The 17,224-nt window shown below is 34.9% G+C and overlaps 1 protein-coding gene across 1 annotated transcript in view; it reads right to left on the reverse strand.

The window, feature by feature from the left end:
* spred2b (sprouty related EVH1 domain containing 2b) overlaps nucleotides 1–12,543 on the reverse strand; it is a 47,091-nt gene extending 34,548 nt beyond the window's left edge. The window contains exon 1 of the mRNA XM_051125501.1: nucleotides 12,087–12,543. Within this exon, the coding sequence (XP_050981458.1) occupies nucleotides 12,087–12,112 (26 nt within the window). The 5' untranslated portion in view covers nucleotides 12,113–12,543. The remainder of the gene's footprint in view (nucleotides 1–12,086) is intronic.
* Nucleotides 12,544–17,224: the final 4,681 nt, after the last annotated feature.

Below are 17,224 nucleotides of genomic sequence, written 5' to 3' on the forward strand. Positions count from 1 at the left end.
CAGATGGCCTGAGGGTAAGTAAATTAACAGCAAATTACCAAATCATCATTTCTAAGGGGACCCATCCCATTAATGCTGTTATTTTACCAGCATTTTACCCCTTACCCCTGGTAAAAATCACATACACACTGGTTAATGATTTGACAACAGCCATTCTTCATCCTGTGACTGAACCTAGGAGTGTAGGTCAAAAACTGATTCACAGATATATCGAGATTCTCTTTCAAATGATTCTGAATTGATTTACAACAAATAGCTGAAATTTCAAATGAATTGTTAATGTTTTGGGCACTGGAAAGCTTAGGATAAAACATTACAGGTCCATGCAATGTGCAACGCTGCAAAAATGCTACAACATCATTATAACGAACCTTACACAGGAATCACAAGTTGACATGCTTATGCACATCCATAAACAATGACCAAGTTTAAGGTGGTTCAGATGCTGCATTTCATTTGCATAGAGTGAAAGCGGCCTCTGATTTTATTAAATCTGCTTATTCTATTCCTATCAGCCACTCAGCACAGACACATACTGAATCTTTACACAGAATTAGCAACTCATCACAGATTTGCACCCCGGTGCTGTTCCTGAAAAACTGATGCACTGAGCATCATTTTGGAATCAGATTACAACCGAAACCGAACCGTACAGCCACATGGACCTCACCACCACCACCTTTGCCATTCAAAACAGCACCTTGTGTTTTATACAAAGACAAGGCAGCACTGACAGACAAACGCAGAGCAGAACGCCACTTGACAACAGAACAATCCGGAAAAACCTGCCTCGACCGGGCTTACCGGCTGCTCTCCGTCATCTCTGCGTATCTAGCGGCAGCGCTCACGGCATCGGCGGGGCGAGCGTCTCCCGGGCGCGCTCAGAAGGACGGAGACCGAGCATGTCTGCGTCCAGAAAGCAGGGAGAAAGCTCCAGCCTCCTCTTCACACACTGTATGATTCAGTCTCCTTGACAAACACTCGGAGTGCTGGAGTATGAGTCATCCGCAAGCAGCCATTTCTGCCTTGAGCCGGCGGCCTACAGCACAGCTTTCTCTCTCTCTCACTCTCTCATGGTCTAACGTGCAGAGAATATAATCTCAGAGCGGCGTAAGCTCCAACTCGCCTACACCTCCAGCTAAAGCTACGACCAACAACACCCACACATGCACAGGGTGTGGGCTCAACCGAACATGAACCAGTGCATCAAACAACACACCTACACGCACGCCGAGTGCTGACTATACGCTGTGTAAACACCTACATCTTAACCATCAATCATCGGTGCGAACAGGAGAGCTGGTCCTGAACGTTGTTTGAGGGTGTAGCATTGTTCATGTAGAGGATGAACAAAGGAGAGGCGTCAATGGAAAAGAAGATGCTTTTTGAAGTCAGACGGTGCATTTGTGGCATTTACTAACAGGGGTTAACAGGCTAAACCTTGACCCAGTGGTTTCTCCATTGGAGGTTGTACAAAAGTAGCCATGTTTTATGATTTAGCATTTTTTGCAAGCAATACACCAAAAATGTTATGCACTTCAAGGGAACCCTGCACCAGTTGAATTACTGGTGTTTAGATGAATGGGATAGCTCACCTAAAATGTACAGTCATCATTTACTCACCAATGGTCAAGTCAATAGACACCAAAACTGGTTGGTTACCAACATTCTACAAAATATCTTTGTGTTCTGCAGAAGAAACAATGACATGAGTGTGAGTAAACGATGACGGAATTTCCATATTCCGCTAAACGATTGCTTTCGTAATGTTATTTTAGTTCCTACTCTATTATTCTACAGTTTAGGGTACATTTTGGAAATATATCTTTCTGAAGTTGCATTTGTTCAAATAAACAGTAAAATTGTACAAATAGTACAATTTTCTATTTAAATATATTTTAAAATGTAGTTTATTACTGTGATGCAATGCTGAATGTTTAGCATAATTACTTCAGTCTTCAGTGTCACACAGTCCTTCAGAAATCACTCTAATATGCTGATTTGCTGCCCAAGAAACATTTATTATTATCATAGTTGAAACATATTTTTTTAGAAACTGTTATACATTTTCAATATATGTTCAAAAGAACATCATTTACCTGAAACATATGTTTATCTTTATCACTTTTAAGTAAATTAATGTGCCCTTGGTGAATAAAATTCATTTAATAAATATGTAAAGGTATTAATTTAATATATTTAAAGTATAAATTATAAAGTAATAATTTAATGAAAATTAAAAAAAAAAAAATGTTATCTTATGGCAGATGGAGGCCCTGCTCACCTGTAGAGAAATATAATGCAATATAATATAAAGAATAATATAATTATATATAAAATTATATATATATATATATCACCAAAAAAGTGATTTTCTGCTCTTAAAATAAAGAAAAAAAAAATAATAAATTAAAATCTCACATATGAAATGAAATGACTTTTTTTCCATTGAAAGAATGCGGTGATCCAACTAGTTTTGCCAGGTACAGTAAATTGTCCTCTGTTGTTATTTTATCAACATTTAACATACTTTAGATACTGGAACAGTTATAATTGCGTATCATATTTCATATTTCTGACATATGCAGTCAGCGTGGTGTGGAAGAAACAATCCAATTTTTTATTTTATTTAAAATATTCCTATTAATGCTCAGATACAAGATTTCACATCTTGTTGCTGCATTTCTTGTATTTACAGCACTTTTATTCCATTGTTCCATTGTGTTTTTTTAATGATTATGCTAACCAGAACTAGTTTTTCGCCAAAATTACACCAGTATATGCATGTTTTTGATTGTATCAGATTGTATCTGATTGGTCATTGTTTCTGTTGTATCTGTTGTTGGTTGTATTTGATTGTATCTATGGATGACTAAGCATTCTTAATTCTGATTCGCTCCTAAATTATAAAAGTTTTATTGTAACACTTGACTGACAGCTTAGTCATTAGACCTTTTCTGCTGTCTGGAAAGTACTTTTTTGTCCACCATTTGCCATGACTGTTACAGAATTGTATTTTATTGAAGCTTATTTATAATTCCAAAATATAGTTAATATATATATATGTATAATTTATAGGTAGAAACCCTAAATGACACATTAAAGCAAATTGGTCCATAGCTCTACATCTCTACATGCTTTTCTTGTCTAAGGCTTTGTCCACACTAATGTTTTTGTTTGAAAACCTTTTGTCGACAATGAGACAGCGTTTTTGTCAAAGAAAAAAAAAAAACCCTCTCCAAAGTGGAATTTGAAAATGTTGTTTTTCGTGTTGTAGTGTGGACTTCGAAAACAGAGTTTTTTGAAAACAATGATGCATGTTTAGTCATGTGACACCAATATTGTACCAATAGATATTTATGTTTATACCCATATTGTGCCTGTTATGTGGTATTCACTTTCACACTATTGCTATAGATGTGTTACTTTGCACATTCTTCGTATCACAGTCCTGCAAAGATGACAGAAAATACACTTGTGATTGCTGTTTGCAGCAAACCATGAGGGCAGCTGTGTTTTAGATCAGACATACAATCGTGAGTGTGTCCACACTGGACGTATCAGTGAACGGGGAGATGTTTTCCTAAATAAAATGATCTTGCCAGAGAATAGCATGAAAACATATCATGCTTGTTCCATCTGTTTTGTCTCATTGAGCTTTTTTGAGGCTGTACGGAGGCACAGTAAAACAAATTTTTGAAACGTTTCAGTGTGGATGAGAAAGTTTTGGAAAACGCTTGTGTGGACGGAGAGCATTTTAAAATGAAAATGCTGTTTTCAAATGTATCTGGATTAATGCAAATGTAGCCAAAAAGAGCAGTTCTTGACCAAAATAAGCTCTAGACTTTATGCCATAGTCAAATGCCTGGCTATATAAGAATACTGTTGAATATTCAGATAATATAAAGCATAATAGACTTTGTCTTTGCATCCTGATGCATCCCGAACAACAGTGAAGAACTACCGATTGCATCATGGTTTTACTGTGATGCAAGTTGCAAGTTGCATTTTTTCTTTGAATCTGTGCTCAGGCACCAAATTGCATCATAGTTGTACAAGCGCAGAATGTGGACAGGAATACAGGCCGCCCTCGCTATTCAGTCCAGTGGTGCAGCGGACATTTAGTAGACATGTGAACACATGACATTTATCACATGAGTGTTGCAACACTCGGTGCAGTCAGTAGAGCTCTCACCCTCTCTCTGTCTCTCTCTCTCCAGGGCAAACACGTGAATTCTGGGGGATGGGACACAATCATGTAGCCACTCTATCAGCAACAGTGTGCTGTGCTCTTCTCTGCTTATGAATGTCTCACTTCCAGCACTTCCAATATGATCCAAACCAAAAGTGTTTGCCTGCGTTTAAAATGATTTTACCAAGTGTGAGAAGTGTATGCAAGTCCTACCTCATGCGGCTTATTGCTTTTATAAAATGGTTACCCTATTGGCCCTATTTACTTGCTCAATACATGGTTCTGGTCTTATTTAGACATAGACATTTTCACATCTCTGAAACGTCACATCCAACAGAATCGGTATAATTAATGTGAATGGGATTTGAAATTTAAGTCTTTTATTTTGTTCAAACACTGTGTGCTATCTCCATGCATATTCTGAATACTCTGGGCAGTTTATAAACCATTTGTATTAGTAAGACTTAGGCACCCCACAGGGCACTCACATAAAAAGAAGAAGAAGAAAAAAACCCAAGCGTGAAATGAAAAGCAAATCTATAAATGTGGGGCAGAGTGGTTTCCGCCCCTTTTGGCAGGTGGGTTAAACAGTTGCACCAAACCTGATAAGGGCAGACTGTTACTTCCTTAGATAAGGTCTGTGTAACCCTGCCTGGCCCTACTTACAGCCAACTACAAAAGAGAGGGAAGGGGAAACAAGACTCTCTTTTTAAAGCATGTCTATTTTGTACACCTCAGGCATTACAATGAAGGAATTTTAATCCTGAAAAGGCTATTAAATGAGGGAGTCCTGTGCACATTCTGTGCTTGTGTCACTGAAATTACATGCTTTAATTATTATTATTATTGCTAATGTAAATATCTAATAAGCTCAAGATGCTTATTCCACCCACAGATTCATGACTGCTCCATTGTCCTAAACTGTTTTTGATGTGTCAAAAGCAGAACTATTACAGAACTATTACGGTGTCTAAAAAAACAAAAAGCTCATGGGAAAAACACAGTACTGTTAAAATGTTTGTGGTCAGTATTTTTATTTATTTTAGGGACGCACAACATTATCGGACCGATATCGGAACCAATATGAAAAATTATGCCGATTTGTCTTGCTGATAAGAGGAATAACTCTCACGTGCTCAGGGTGTGCTAGCATTTAGATCACGTCAGCAGTGTGGCTCATTCTCAAAGCAAAGTTTTTCCTGATTAGATTTAAGATCATTGCATTCAATCTGAGAATGCACGTACAGAATGACGTGTTTGGTGTGTGATACAGTAAACAGCAATAGCACGTGCAGTGGCACGTGGACTCCGCCGGGTCCTCATGCCGGTTCTGTAATGAGTTTCTGTAGGGGGCGCTGTTGCTCTACTTCTAATAAAATGAAAGTAACATACATTTTCTGATTATATAAAGCAGTAATTAATGAGTATGTTTTAATTCAAAGGTCAGAAGCTATAGCTTACATTATGGCACTTGTAAATTAAATAATTTTAAATATATTGATTTATTCATTAATGTGTCATGTTATATTTTAACAAATGATGAGCTTTAAAAGATTTTCAGAATTTTTGTAACTCTTTTGCTTTAGACCATCTACAAATGTTAAATCTTAAAATAAAATGTTAAGGTTACCGCTGCATTTTTCTAAGAAAAAAAAATGCAGTGATTGATATATAATTTATTTATACTTATTTTCAAAGCTTCAATGTACTGTCATTATAAAAGAACTTCATTATTGTTTATTTAATTCTAACAAACAAGTTCTTGTTAAAAACTAGCCAAAATGAAAAATAATTTGCTTATAATTTCCACACAGGAGAGACTTGGTGTTGTTTCAAAAAAAAAAAAAAAAAAGGCAATATATCGGTATCGGCATCAGTTATCGGCCAAAATGAGTTGAAAAATATCAGCATATCAGCAAAAATCCAATATTGTGCATCCGTAATTTATTTTATTTTATTTTATTTATTTATTTCGAATGAATTTAATACTTTTATTTAGCAAGGACGCACTGAATTCATTAAAAAGTGACAGTAAAGACTTTTATAATGTTACAAAGAATTTTGATTTCAAATAAATGCTCTCTTTTAACTTTCAATGCAGAAAAAAATGCATCATGGTTTCCACAAACAGCAACACTGATAACAGTAAGAAAATCAGCATTTTAGAATGATTTCTGAAGGATCATGTTGCACTGAAACCTGAAGTAATGGGTGCTGAAAATTCAGATAATTTTTAACCGGTTTTATTAGCAGTGCCAAGTGGTATGACCATCAAGAATGTGGCATATAAAGCAGCCATTTAATGGAGTGACATCCATAATCATTGTTTTTAAAAAAAAAGTTTAAAATCATTTTTTGTTTTACAAATATGAATCATTTCCTAATCTAATGGTTATACCACCTGACAACCTTAATAAAAAATGTAATTTACATAAATTGCTGTAGAGGTTATAAGGCAGTTTTCTGTTTAAAACTCCTGAATTACATTTGCAGTGTATTTTTGAACACGTTAGAGACACAAAAACACACCTAAACATACGGCTGCAAAAAGATTACAGTGCTATTCAGCCACAGATCTGCTCTTAGTGTCATATCAACTACATCCTCAACCTGAGAAGGGGAAAACCAAGCCTTAGGGCCAGAAAGGACACAAAGAGAGCTAAATAATGGTGGCAGGTAATACCAAAGCTATTGTTCATGTCCAGGTGTCCCGTTGCATTTGATATTCAATTCGACTTGAATCCTGATTTAGAGATAGCAAACTCTCGGACTGGCGGTTGGACTAACGCTGGATGTTGACATTTGGCCGCTTCTATCTGCTGTCTTGGGAACGCGTTGGCAAAAGTCTCCTCGTTATCCGTCGGCTTATTTCTGAATGGCCGGTCACTGGGCCGTGGAAGCACGCTGAATAAAAGGACTTGTGCAGTTGACTGGACTTCCACTGGACACATGCGCATTTCCATATGAGAGCAGTGAAATTCACAAGACCTCATTTGGCTCTGCAATGCTTTTCGGGCGGAGGGGAGGGCTGATTGAATGAGAAAGAACAACAGGTTCAATAAAGCGCAGATAATGGCTTCCTGTCTGGGCCGTGACAGAAGAGCTATCTGTGTTCCCTTCTCAGCAGGACCACAGAGGGGTGAGAAGTTGACAACGCTTTCATTCTCCTGAGGACTGGGAGCTATGTTTGGACAGACCGCTTTACAACGGCAGAGTGGCCTTCACAAATAAACCATCACATTTTACTACTTGGCTTGACCAGGAAAACATTTAAGGAAACAATCAAATAAAAAATTAACAGCCTGGAAGATTGGGCAGGAGCAGTTGGCCCTCGTGTCTTTTCCACAGGATGTGAAACACATTCATAAGAAGCGCTGGACGTCTGATAACGGGGGAATGAGAAAAGCACTTCACGAACTCTCAAATGGAAATCTGTCAGATTTAAACGGCAGCTGCAAAACTACATTTCTTTGAAAGTTTTGATATTTGCTACAACTGCATTTAAATATACGCTAGTTTTGCACAATGTTGTAGAATAATGTGTATGCGATAAATTGTTAAATAATGTCTTAAGTGTGTAAAATCAATTTAAATGATATTTAAACATTTAAAAGCTAAACATTTTGGTGCTAAATCACTGACAGCAGCTGTGGATGCCTTTGCCATTTCACTATAAAAACATTATATATTCTCAACTTTTATAAAAATAAAAAAAAAGTAGATTTGCAATATTAACCAATAACTAGTGCTCCACATACTGAAAAAAATATATAATCTGACCAAAGGTCTATCAAAAATAGATCTTTTTTTCTTTTTACTTTTAAGTATGTTAAAAGTATGTTAGAGCAAACATTTCAGTCATTTTATGTACATTTGCAATATTTCAATCATTTCAATATTATGTCCTAATGTAGAGAACCATGATTACTGCTTTTATGTGTTGTATATATATAATATATTGTTGCTCAATCACATATTTAGAGTTTTAAGAAGGAAAAAAACTCACTTGAGCTGTTATGTGAAGCACATCCTTGCCAGCTTCAATATTCATGCATTGGTTACATAATCTAAGAATGACTCATTATTACTACTAAGGAGGAAGGACCACATCTAAACTGTAGTGCATTTCATTGACCTTGACTAATGTGAACTTGTCTCTTTTTATTATCTTTAATATGTAGCGCAGGATGTGGAAAAAAAAGATCAACAAATAAACATATTTGTGTATCATGCTCCTTAAAAATCAAATTTCAACCATAATTTGCATCAAAATGAATGTTTTAGGACCCAAACTCACTACAAACACATAAACATCCCATTAACAATAAATCAATATAACACACTTCTGGTCATAGTAGCTTAACAGTCAATCCTCGGTTTATAACACTTCAAAAAACACAACCCGATCAGAATATAAACAGATTTAAACAAAGCTCTTTTTTCCAGACAAAAGCCAGGGAAAGCAATACAGTCCAACATCCTCTTAAAGGGAATTAAATGGCTAACATTAGCCATATTAAATCAAATTAACAGAAAGAGAGACATAAGGCTGTAAAACTGCTGAGCTTGCCCTTGCAACATTGAGGACTCATCATTTTAAGGCATTAAGGTTAATTATTGCTGTAGATCAAGCAAGCATGTCAAAAATATAAGACCAGCTGGGAAAAGAAGTTAGGAGCTAGGAGATTTTTGTTTTCTAAAATTATTGTCTAAAATATTGTAATTAGACTGTAATAGAAAGTGTATAAACAGAATGTAACAAACTATATGAAGAAAATAAATTGAACAGTAACTATACGCAAAATCATCTACTGATATAAAGGGATGCACAAAGTAATACTTTCATTTACGGCACACACAGTCTGTGCTGAGGCTGTTCTTATGAGTCAGAGTGAAAACGAGGATCCGAAATCGATTTTTCCTGCACAGGGTAGGGGATTGGGAATGGTTGGGGTGACCTTTTCTGAAAGTCATTTTGCACTGTTGTCTTCTACACTATTTACGGACTGAGTCAAATGTTAGTTTGGGAACATTATTACTGAGATCAATACCATTGATATGACTGGTCCGCCTGCGTTTGAGTGCTATACCACATTCATCCCATTGGAGAACAAGGCCCTAAACATGTTAGTCCCTAAATAACATGACAGACTGTATGTAAACATATATCATGGTAATTACTTTTACTACAGTAAAATCAAATTGAAATATAAAAGTGTGGGACGCTTTAGGAATATTGCACTGCTTTTATTTTATGTTTTGATGAAAGTTCTAAAAATAAAATAAAATAAAAAATTATTATTATTATTATTATTATTATTATTATTATCATTATTGGTGGTGGTGGTGGTAAAATGTACTGACTGTGTTCACAATTGTATTGAAAAACACTTACTGATATTTAAGTGGGATATGGTTTTGTTTAGGGACTGGTTTATTGGTATGGTTAGGTTAGCCCTTATGGAAATTAACCATGTTTTACCACAAATAAAACTATTATACATACTATAGTTAAACCATGGTAGCTATAAATTCACCATGGTTTTGCTACACTAACCATAGTTTAACCATGGTATTTGTAGTAAAACCATGGTTAATTGTCATAAGGGAGGGGTGGCCCTTACGAAAATTAACCATGGTTTTACTACCAATAAAACCAAAAAACCATGGTTACTATAGTTAAACCATGGTAACTACAAACCAGCCATGGTTTTGCTACACTAACCATAGTTTAACCATGGTATTTGTAGTAAAACCATGGTTAATTTTCATAAGGGAGGGGTGGTGGCCCTTACGAAAACTAACCATGGTTTTACTACCAATAAAATCAAAAAACCATGGTTTTAGTTAAACCATGGTAACTACAAACCAGCCACGGTTTTGCTACACTAATCAAAACCATAATTTTCATAAGGGAGGGGTGGCCCTTACGAAAATACTACCAATAAAACCAAAAAACCATGGTTACTATAAATGGTTTTTAAAACCATGGTTAATACGAAAATCAACCATGGTTTTACTACCAAATAAAACAAAAAACCATGGTTACTATTTAAACCATGGTAACTACAAATCAGCCATGGTTTTGCTACATTAAACAGTTTAACCATGGTATTTGTAGTAAAACCATGGTTAATTTTCATAAGGGAGGGGTGGCCCTTACGAAAATCAACCATGGTTTTACTACCAATAAAACCAAAAAACCATGGTTACTATAATTAAACCATGGTAACTACAAACCAGCCACGGTTTTGCTACACTAAACATAGTTTAACCATGGTATTTGTGGTAAAACTGTGGTTATACAAATGGTAGTTAATACACCAAAAAATCTGGTTACTACAATTTTACTATAATAAAACCATTGTTAATTTTCGTAAGGGGTAGGGTTAACATTGCAAATATATGTAATCATTTATACACATACTACAATGTAATAACGTTCAAAATACGCGTATGGTATCAAATGACTAGTTTAAATGTTAGTAGGCTATGTAGTAGTTAAAGACACTTAATATAACGTGGGCCCACAGTAATTTGGGAAAGGAAATGAGCAGTATAACCTGACCTTAACTACCCATCTATAAACACATTACATTTCTCCAATTTATAAACATGAAAAAAACAAATGCTTATTTTCCCGCTATTTTATCGTAGTTACAAGCACTGGAATCGGGAATATTCTAAAATATTATAGTTACCATGGTAACCTTTCATAAAATTCCGACGTAGTTTCAGTGGCAGTTATTAACGCGTAAATACGCCAGGTTACCAACTGTAACTCGTCTTTTGGTCGCACCTGTGTGTTTATTTAATAAGCACACTATTGACAAGCACGTGTAAAGTCGCGCCAGACGTGTGTTTTCGACGCACGCCGATCGCGGCTTATCGCTGAGGCGATCGCTGCAGTCATGAATGGAGCGGGCTGAAGGTTACAGCTTTTATGAATGAGCGCAAACAACAACTCCTCTGCCCTTCGCCCTTCCGTTTGACAAGCGCTGGCAGACTGACTCCAATTCATCCGTGAGGCCACTATTGTTAACGTGTGACAGCAACTCTGTCACGGAAGGCCAGTATATTATGAAATAAAGCTTTGGACATGACAAAAAAATAATACGTGGCCTAAAAGAGCCCACCGTTGAATCGAAAACAAATAGTGTGGAGGCGAAAATATGTCGGCTAACTATAGTTATAGTTCGCAACTGTCTTAAAAACCTCTGTCGTGTCATATTATTCGACGTAAGGTAACATTTGTGAACTAGCCTGTCGCTTTCAGGCCCCATTTAACTGACTAAACAACTGGAGCAACATTAATTTCTCATACATAACGCATTGTCGCCGAGCCAACACAGTCAAATGGTGTTTTTATGAATGAAGCACTATATGCAAATGAGACGATTCAAGGCGACTGACGAGAAGACTAAGAAAGGAAAACAAATGGCGGATATATCCGACCACTGCAAGACTTTCCAAAACATAAACCCATTTGGGTTTTATGGCTAGTCAATATTTAAGCAACCTCAATTGTTCAGAAAACAAACAAACAAAATGGCTCTGCTGCGCCAAACAACATGTGACGTGCAAACACTGAGGAATGTTCAAGGAAGGGCCTTTAAAACATCAAATCCCTTTACAAAATATTTCCGATCCACCCCCACTCCATCTTCCTCCCTCCCTCCCTCCTTCCTTCAGACTATCAGTGGGAGAGGGCCCGATCCCCCCGTCCGCTGACAATACCACGCAGCATTTCAACGTAAAATAGTTTACCAAACTTTTCCAGCACCATCTTCAGGTGCCATCTGACTGCCGCACACCGTAAAAGATGGGACATGTGAGCAAAACGTCCAGAACAAAGACAAAGCCTCAAAAAAGACATTTCTTTCCAGGTACTTACTCGTTTGGGTGTGTTTCTTCAATCATTTTTCTCGTTTCACCTACAAAAAAATCCCACAACGGGTGCACTCTGTTCGCTCGTCATTTTCACGCCACTCTTTCCCAAATAATCCCTCACGTTTCGCTCGGCTACAGTGTGTCTTGTTGTTGCTCTCTCCTCTCCTCGTCTCCGTCTTGATGGGTTTTTCGTTTCTTTTTTTCTTTTCTCTTTTTTTTCTCTTCTTCTTCACTGGATCTAACCAGTTGCTGATGAAAACCTTGGAGGATCTTGGAATACTAAAAGGCTCAGTGAGATCCCCCGAATAATTTTCCACAGTTTGAGCGCTTCGGTGTATTTCCGAAAATCCCTTAGATGAAATATGCGTTGATGTTGCTGAGGGTGGCCCCAACGAGCCCCATCTCTGATTACTCCATGTTGGATTATTGTGCAGCAACAGCGAGAGCGGCGGCAGCGCGCACGGGGGGAGGGAGGAAGAGAGGGCGGAAGCGATGACGTCACACTGCAGGCCGAATGCCTTTTAAATCAGTGGGAATCGTTTTACAGATCACACCGCTTGGGAAAAAAAAAGTCTGGCTGGACTGGATCGAAGTATGATTACTAACCGCCTGAAGAAGTGTCACGAAAACTTTTGCATACTGGTTAAATCTCAAGCTCATACAATTTCTAGCAAGAAACCGTCGTGCTTTATTTTTTTTAAAGGACATGGATTGCTACAAAACAAAACATATAAAAAAACAAAGCAACACACACACACAAAAGCAAAACATATCAAACAAAACAAAGCAAAACAATATGAAACATAAAAACAAAACAACACAAAAAGAAAACAAAATTAAAAACAACAAAGCAACACAAAAAAACAGCAAAACCTAAACAAAAAACAAAGCAAAACAAAACATATAAAAACAAAGCAAAACATATCAAATAAAACATAAAAAAAACATATGAAAAACAAAACAAAGCAATACAAAAAAACAAAGCAAAACGAAAGACATAAAAACCAGAAGAAAACAAAGCAAAACATATCAAACAAAACTAAATAAAGCAAACCAAAACTAAACAACTAAACAAAGAAATACAAAAAACTAAGCAAAACAAAACATCAAAGGACAAAACAACGCAACACAAAAAAAAAAAAAAAAACAAAGCCAAAAATATCAAACAAAAATCAAAATGCAAAATGCAAAATGCAAAAAAAAAACCAAAGCAACAAAAAACACACACACACACACACACACATGTTTGTTTTTGTGAATTGTGGGGACTTTCCATAGACTTCTATAGATTTTATACTGACCAAACGACCTGACCTATACTGACCTAACCCTAAACCTAGCCCTCACAGGAAACATGTTTGCATTGTTACACTTTCAGATAAACATCATTTACTATTTTTAATCATGTCAAAAATTTCAGGTTCTACTATCCTTGTGGGGACATTTGGTCCCCACAATGTAGCAAAAACAAGTACACACACACACACACACACACAAAATAAAATAAAGCAAAGGAAAAGTTATTTTTAAAAATATATAATAATGTCCTACTTTTAACCTTTTACATCATGGATTTGTTGATTAATTAACTAATTAATTTATTTGTTTTTATTATTATACATATTGAATGTATTTGTTACATATCACATTTTGCTGTAAAAATATGATAAGTAACAAAGTTAATTTTGCATTTAGGAGCAATAAACAATGTCTTTATTGTTATTTCTCTCAAAGATTTAAAAAATAATTATACATTTTTCTTTGTTATGCAGCACTTTTTTTAACTCTAAGATGATTTTGTAAATGTTATGTTGAATTTCATATAAAAAAGAATAGTTGAATGTTTTTATAACTTCGTTAATAAGGATTAGAAGTTAGAAAAGTTTTTTTCTTCCAGTTTTTTAATTAATTAATTAATTAATTTATTTATTTATTTATTTATTTATTATTGTTATTATTATTATTATTATTATTATTTTGATAACACTTTACAGCAAGGTTCATTAGTTAACATGAACTAAGAATGAATAATACTTTAGAGCAATTTTTAATCTTAATGTTAATTTCAGCATTTACTAATGCATTATTAAAATCACAAGTTGTGTTTGCTAACATTAGTTAATGCGCTGTCAACTAACATGAACAATGAATGACTGTATTTTTATTAACCAACATTAACAAAGATTAATAAATTGTGCAATAAATGTATTGTTCATTGTTTGTTCATGTTAGTTAATACATTAACTAATGCTAACAAATGACACCTTATTGTAAAGTTACCAAGATTAAAAAAAAAAAAAAAAATCATTGTCATGCAGTTCTTTTATGACTCCGATGATTTTGTAAATTTTATTTCGTATTTCATATATATATGTATTGTATATATGTATATATGTATCATATATATATGTATTATTAACAAAGTTCTAAATATATATATATATATATATATTTCTAAATATATATATATATATATATATATATATATATAAAGGTTTTTTTTTCTTTCAGTTTTTTTTATCAATTGTTATTACTATTGTTATTATTATTATTATTATTATTAATATTTTGGTAAAACTTTACAGTAAGATTCATTAGTTAACATTTGTTAACTACATTAACATGAACTAAGAATGAACAATACTTCTACAGCATTTATTACTAGTTAATGTTAATTTCAGCATTTACTAATGCATTATTAAAATCACAAGTTGTGTTTGTTAACATTAGTTAATGCTCTGTCAACTAACATAAACAATGAATGACTATATTTTTTATTAATTAAAATTAACAAAGATTAATAAATCATTTAATGTATGTATTGTTTATTGTTTGTTATTTTAGTTAATACATGTTAACAAATGACACCTTATTGTAAAGTGTTACCAAGATTTTAAAAATAACTATACATTTTTTGTTGTCATGCAGTACTTTTTGATTATGCAGTACATTCTTAATGATTATTATTTAGATGGATTTGGCTTGGCTTTTTGATCTTCAGTAAAATTAATAATTTCAGATAACAAAAAATAAATAAATAAATAAATAATCTTTTGGATAATAACATAACTGAACTGTTGAAACATGTCTTCAAATAAACCATACACAGCTAGTTATAGCAAGAACTTACATAAACATGTTATTACCCATTTTGCCACATTTGTCGTCACAGATGTGGAGATAATTCATGTTTTTTTTCATGTTTCATGTTTTGTCCACCTTATGTGAGGAGTGATATCTAGCATTACGCAACAACAAAGGCTTTTTAAGTGCTACTTTAGTGCATCACTTCCTCCGAAAAGTGTAATCAGGGTCAAAGGTGGACAGCACAGACTCCTTATCTATGTAACTTCTGACTCGGAGGGAAAGCTGCGGATTAGTCACGCTTTGATCAAGGGACTAGAAAGGTATTCTGAGAACCGAGGGCTACGGTCACCAGTGACAGTCCGAATTCCTTACTGATCACTTCAAGTCAGGGCTCCCCTAGAAACATTCTTCATATAACCACTTCATATCCGATGACTAACACAGAGAACTGGCCCATACACTCCAAAAAATAAAAATGCAGAGGCTCCGTAGTGAACGTGATTACGTAATCACAGTTTGATTGCATTGATTTGTCAGAAGAAATCAATGCATTTCATTCCTCTGAGCCAAACAGGAACATTGACGCTTAGTCCCACCCCAGTGCCCAGATTGGTTCAAACTGTCATCCATACAACCAATAAACATAGGTTTTGGACTTTTGATTAGTTAACATGTTTCTTTGGAAATTTGAACAAACTCAAAGTGAAAGTAAAAATATGCCATGCCTGCATGAAAACAAACACAAGATAACACATTTGCATGACAAAAACACACGACAGAGCACTTTTGACATAAAACAAACCATGATGAAAAAGCGGTACATATCGGATAAAGCACTGAAATTCATGTTTTCATGTGGCTATGTGTTGTTCCGGTAAAACGCGGAATACAGCCGGCGGATCAATCTATTTTTTATTTTTATTTTTTTGCACTCTTTATATTTTTATCTCATTTTGTGTGTAGTTTGTGAATCATTTGCCCTGTTTGTATATTTGTTGCACAAGACCATTTGTGCAAATGTTTTCACTACTTACTGTACTGTTTGTGTTTGTTGTGAAAATGATATTTCTCTGAAAAAAACTCACTTTTTAACTGTTTTGTTATTATTTACTATTAATTTCTTATTAAGTATACTTCCTAAACATGTTTGAACACATTTATATTGTCAGTAAACTAAATAGACCTGTTTTTTCACTGAAACTTGCCTTTAACGATATTTCAGTTAATGGCTATAACTTGCTTGGGCAATGTTATATGTAGACAACATTTTATTTGGAAGTGTGAAACACCCAAATACAACTTTCTAAAGAAAAAAAAACAGAATTTCAGAAGTTTCTGTTTGAGTACACAGTAAAAAACCTCCAATTGTTGCTTGTGATTTTCTTAAAATTTTGTAAATTCATTAATTCTTAGAGAAGACAAAAGGAAAATTGGGACTTTAAATTAGCTAGACTGAAACATCAAGTTTACAATGATATATAGCACTTGATGCTGACTGCTAGAATAGGTACAGGCATGTCAGGTGCCTCGAAAATGTTCTAGGTCTTTAAAGACCTAGAACATTAAAGACTGTTATGCTCTTTTTCAAACTCTTGATTTTGTTTTAGGGGTTTACTAGAACATGCTCTCATGCTTGGTGGTTCGAAAAACTTATTTTTCCACATAATTTACATTATTATAAATATACATTCTCCCAGCCTGGCACTAATGGCTCAATTAGTTCTGGGTTTAATGAAGGCCAGCCTTTCGAAAAAAGGAAATGTGTTATGATTAGTTAACTATATCCCACTGCGTTGCGATTGGCGAACAGTTTAGATGGTGGTTCAGTACTGCCACGCCCCTTGTCAAAACAGTTAGCACAAGCTAGATTAATAGTGAATACGTTTTAAATATGGATATTTTTCTTACAAAAACGCATTGATTGCTACAGGAGACCCCCGGGAGCCGTGTGAGAAATTTTTTATTATGAATGGATGTACTTTATTACACTTTATTAGACTTAGATTGCATTCGTCTGACAGAAGGAAGTCATATACACCTAGGATGCATTTGTGA

The sequence above is a fragment of the Labeo rohita genome, chromosome 13 (assembly GCF_022985175.1).
Source record: "Labeo rohita strain BAU-BD-2019 chromosome 13, IGBB_LRoh.1.0, whole genome shotgun sequence".
NCBI classification, from domain to species: domain Eukaryota; kingdom Metazoa; phylum Chordata; class Actinopteri; order Cypriniformes; family Cyprinidae; genus Labeo; species Labeo rohita.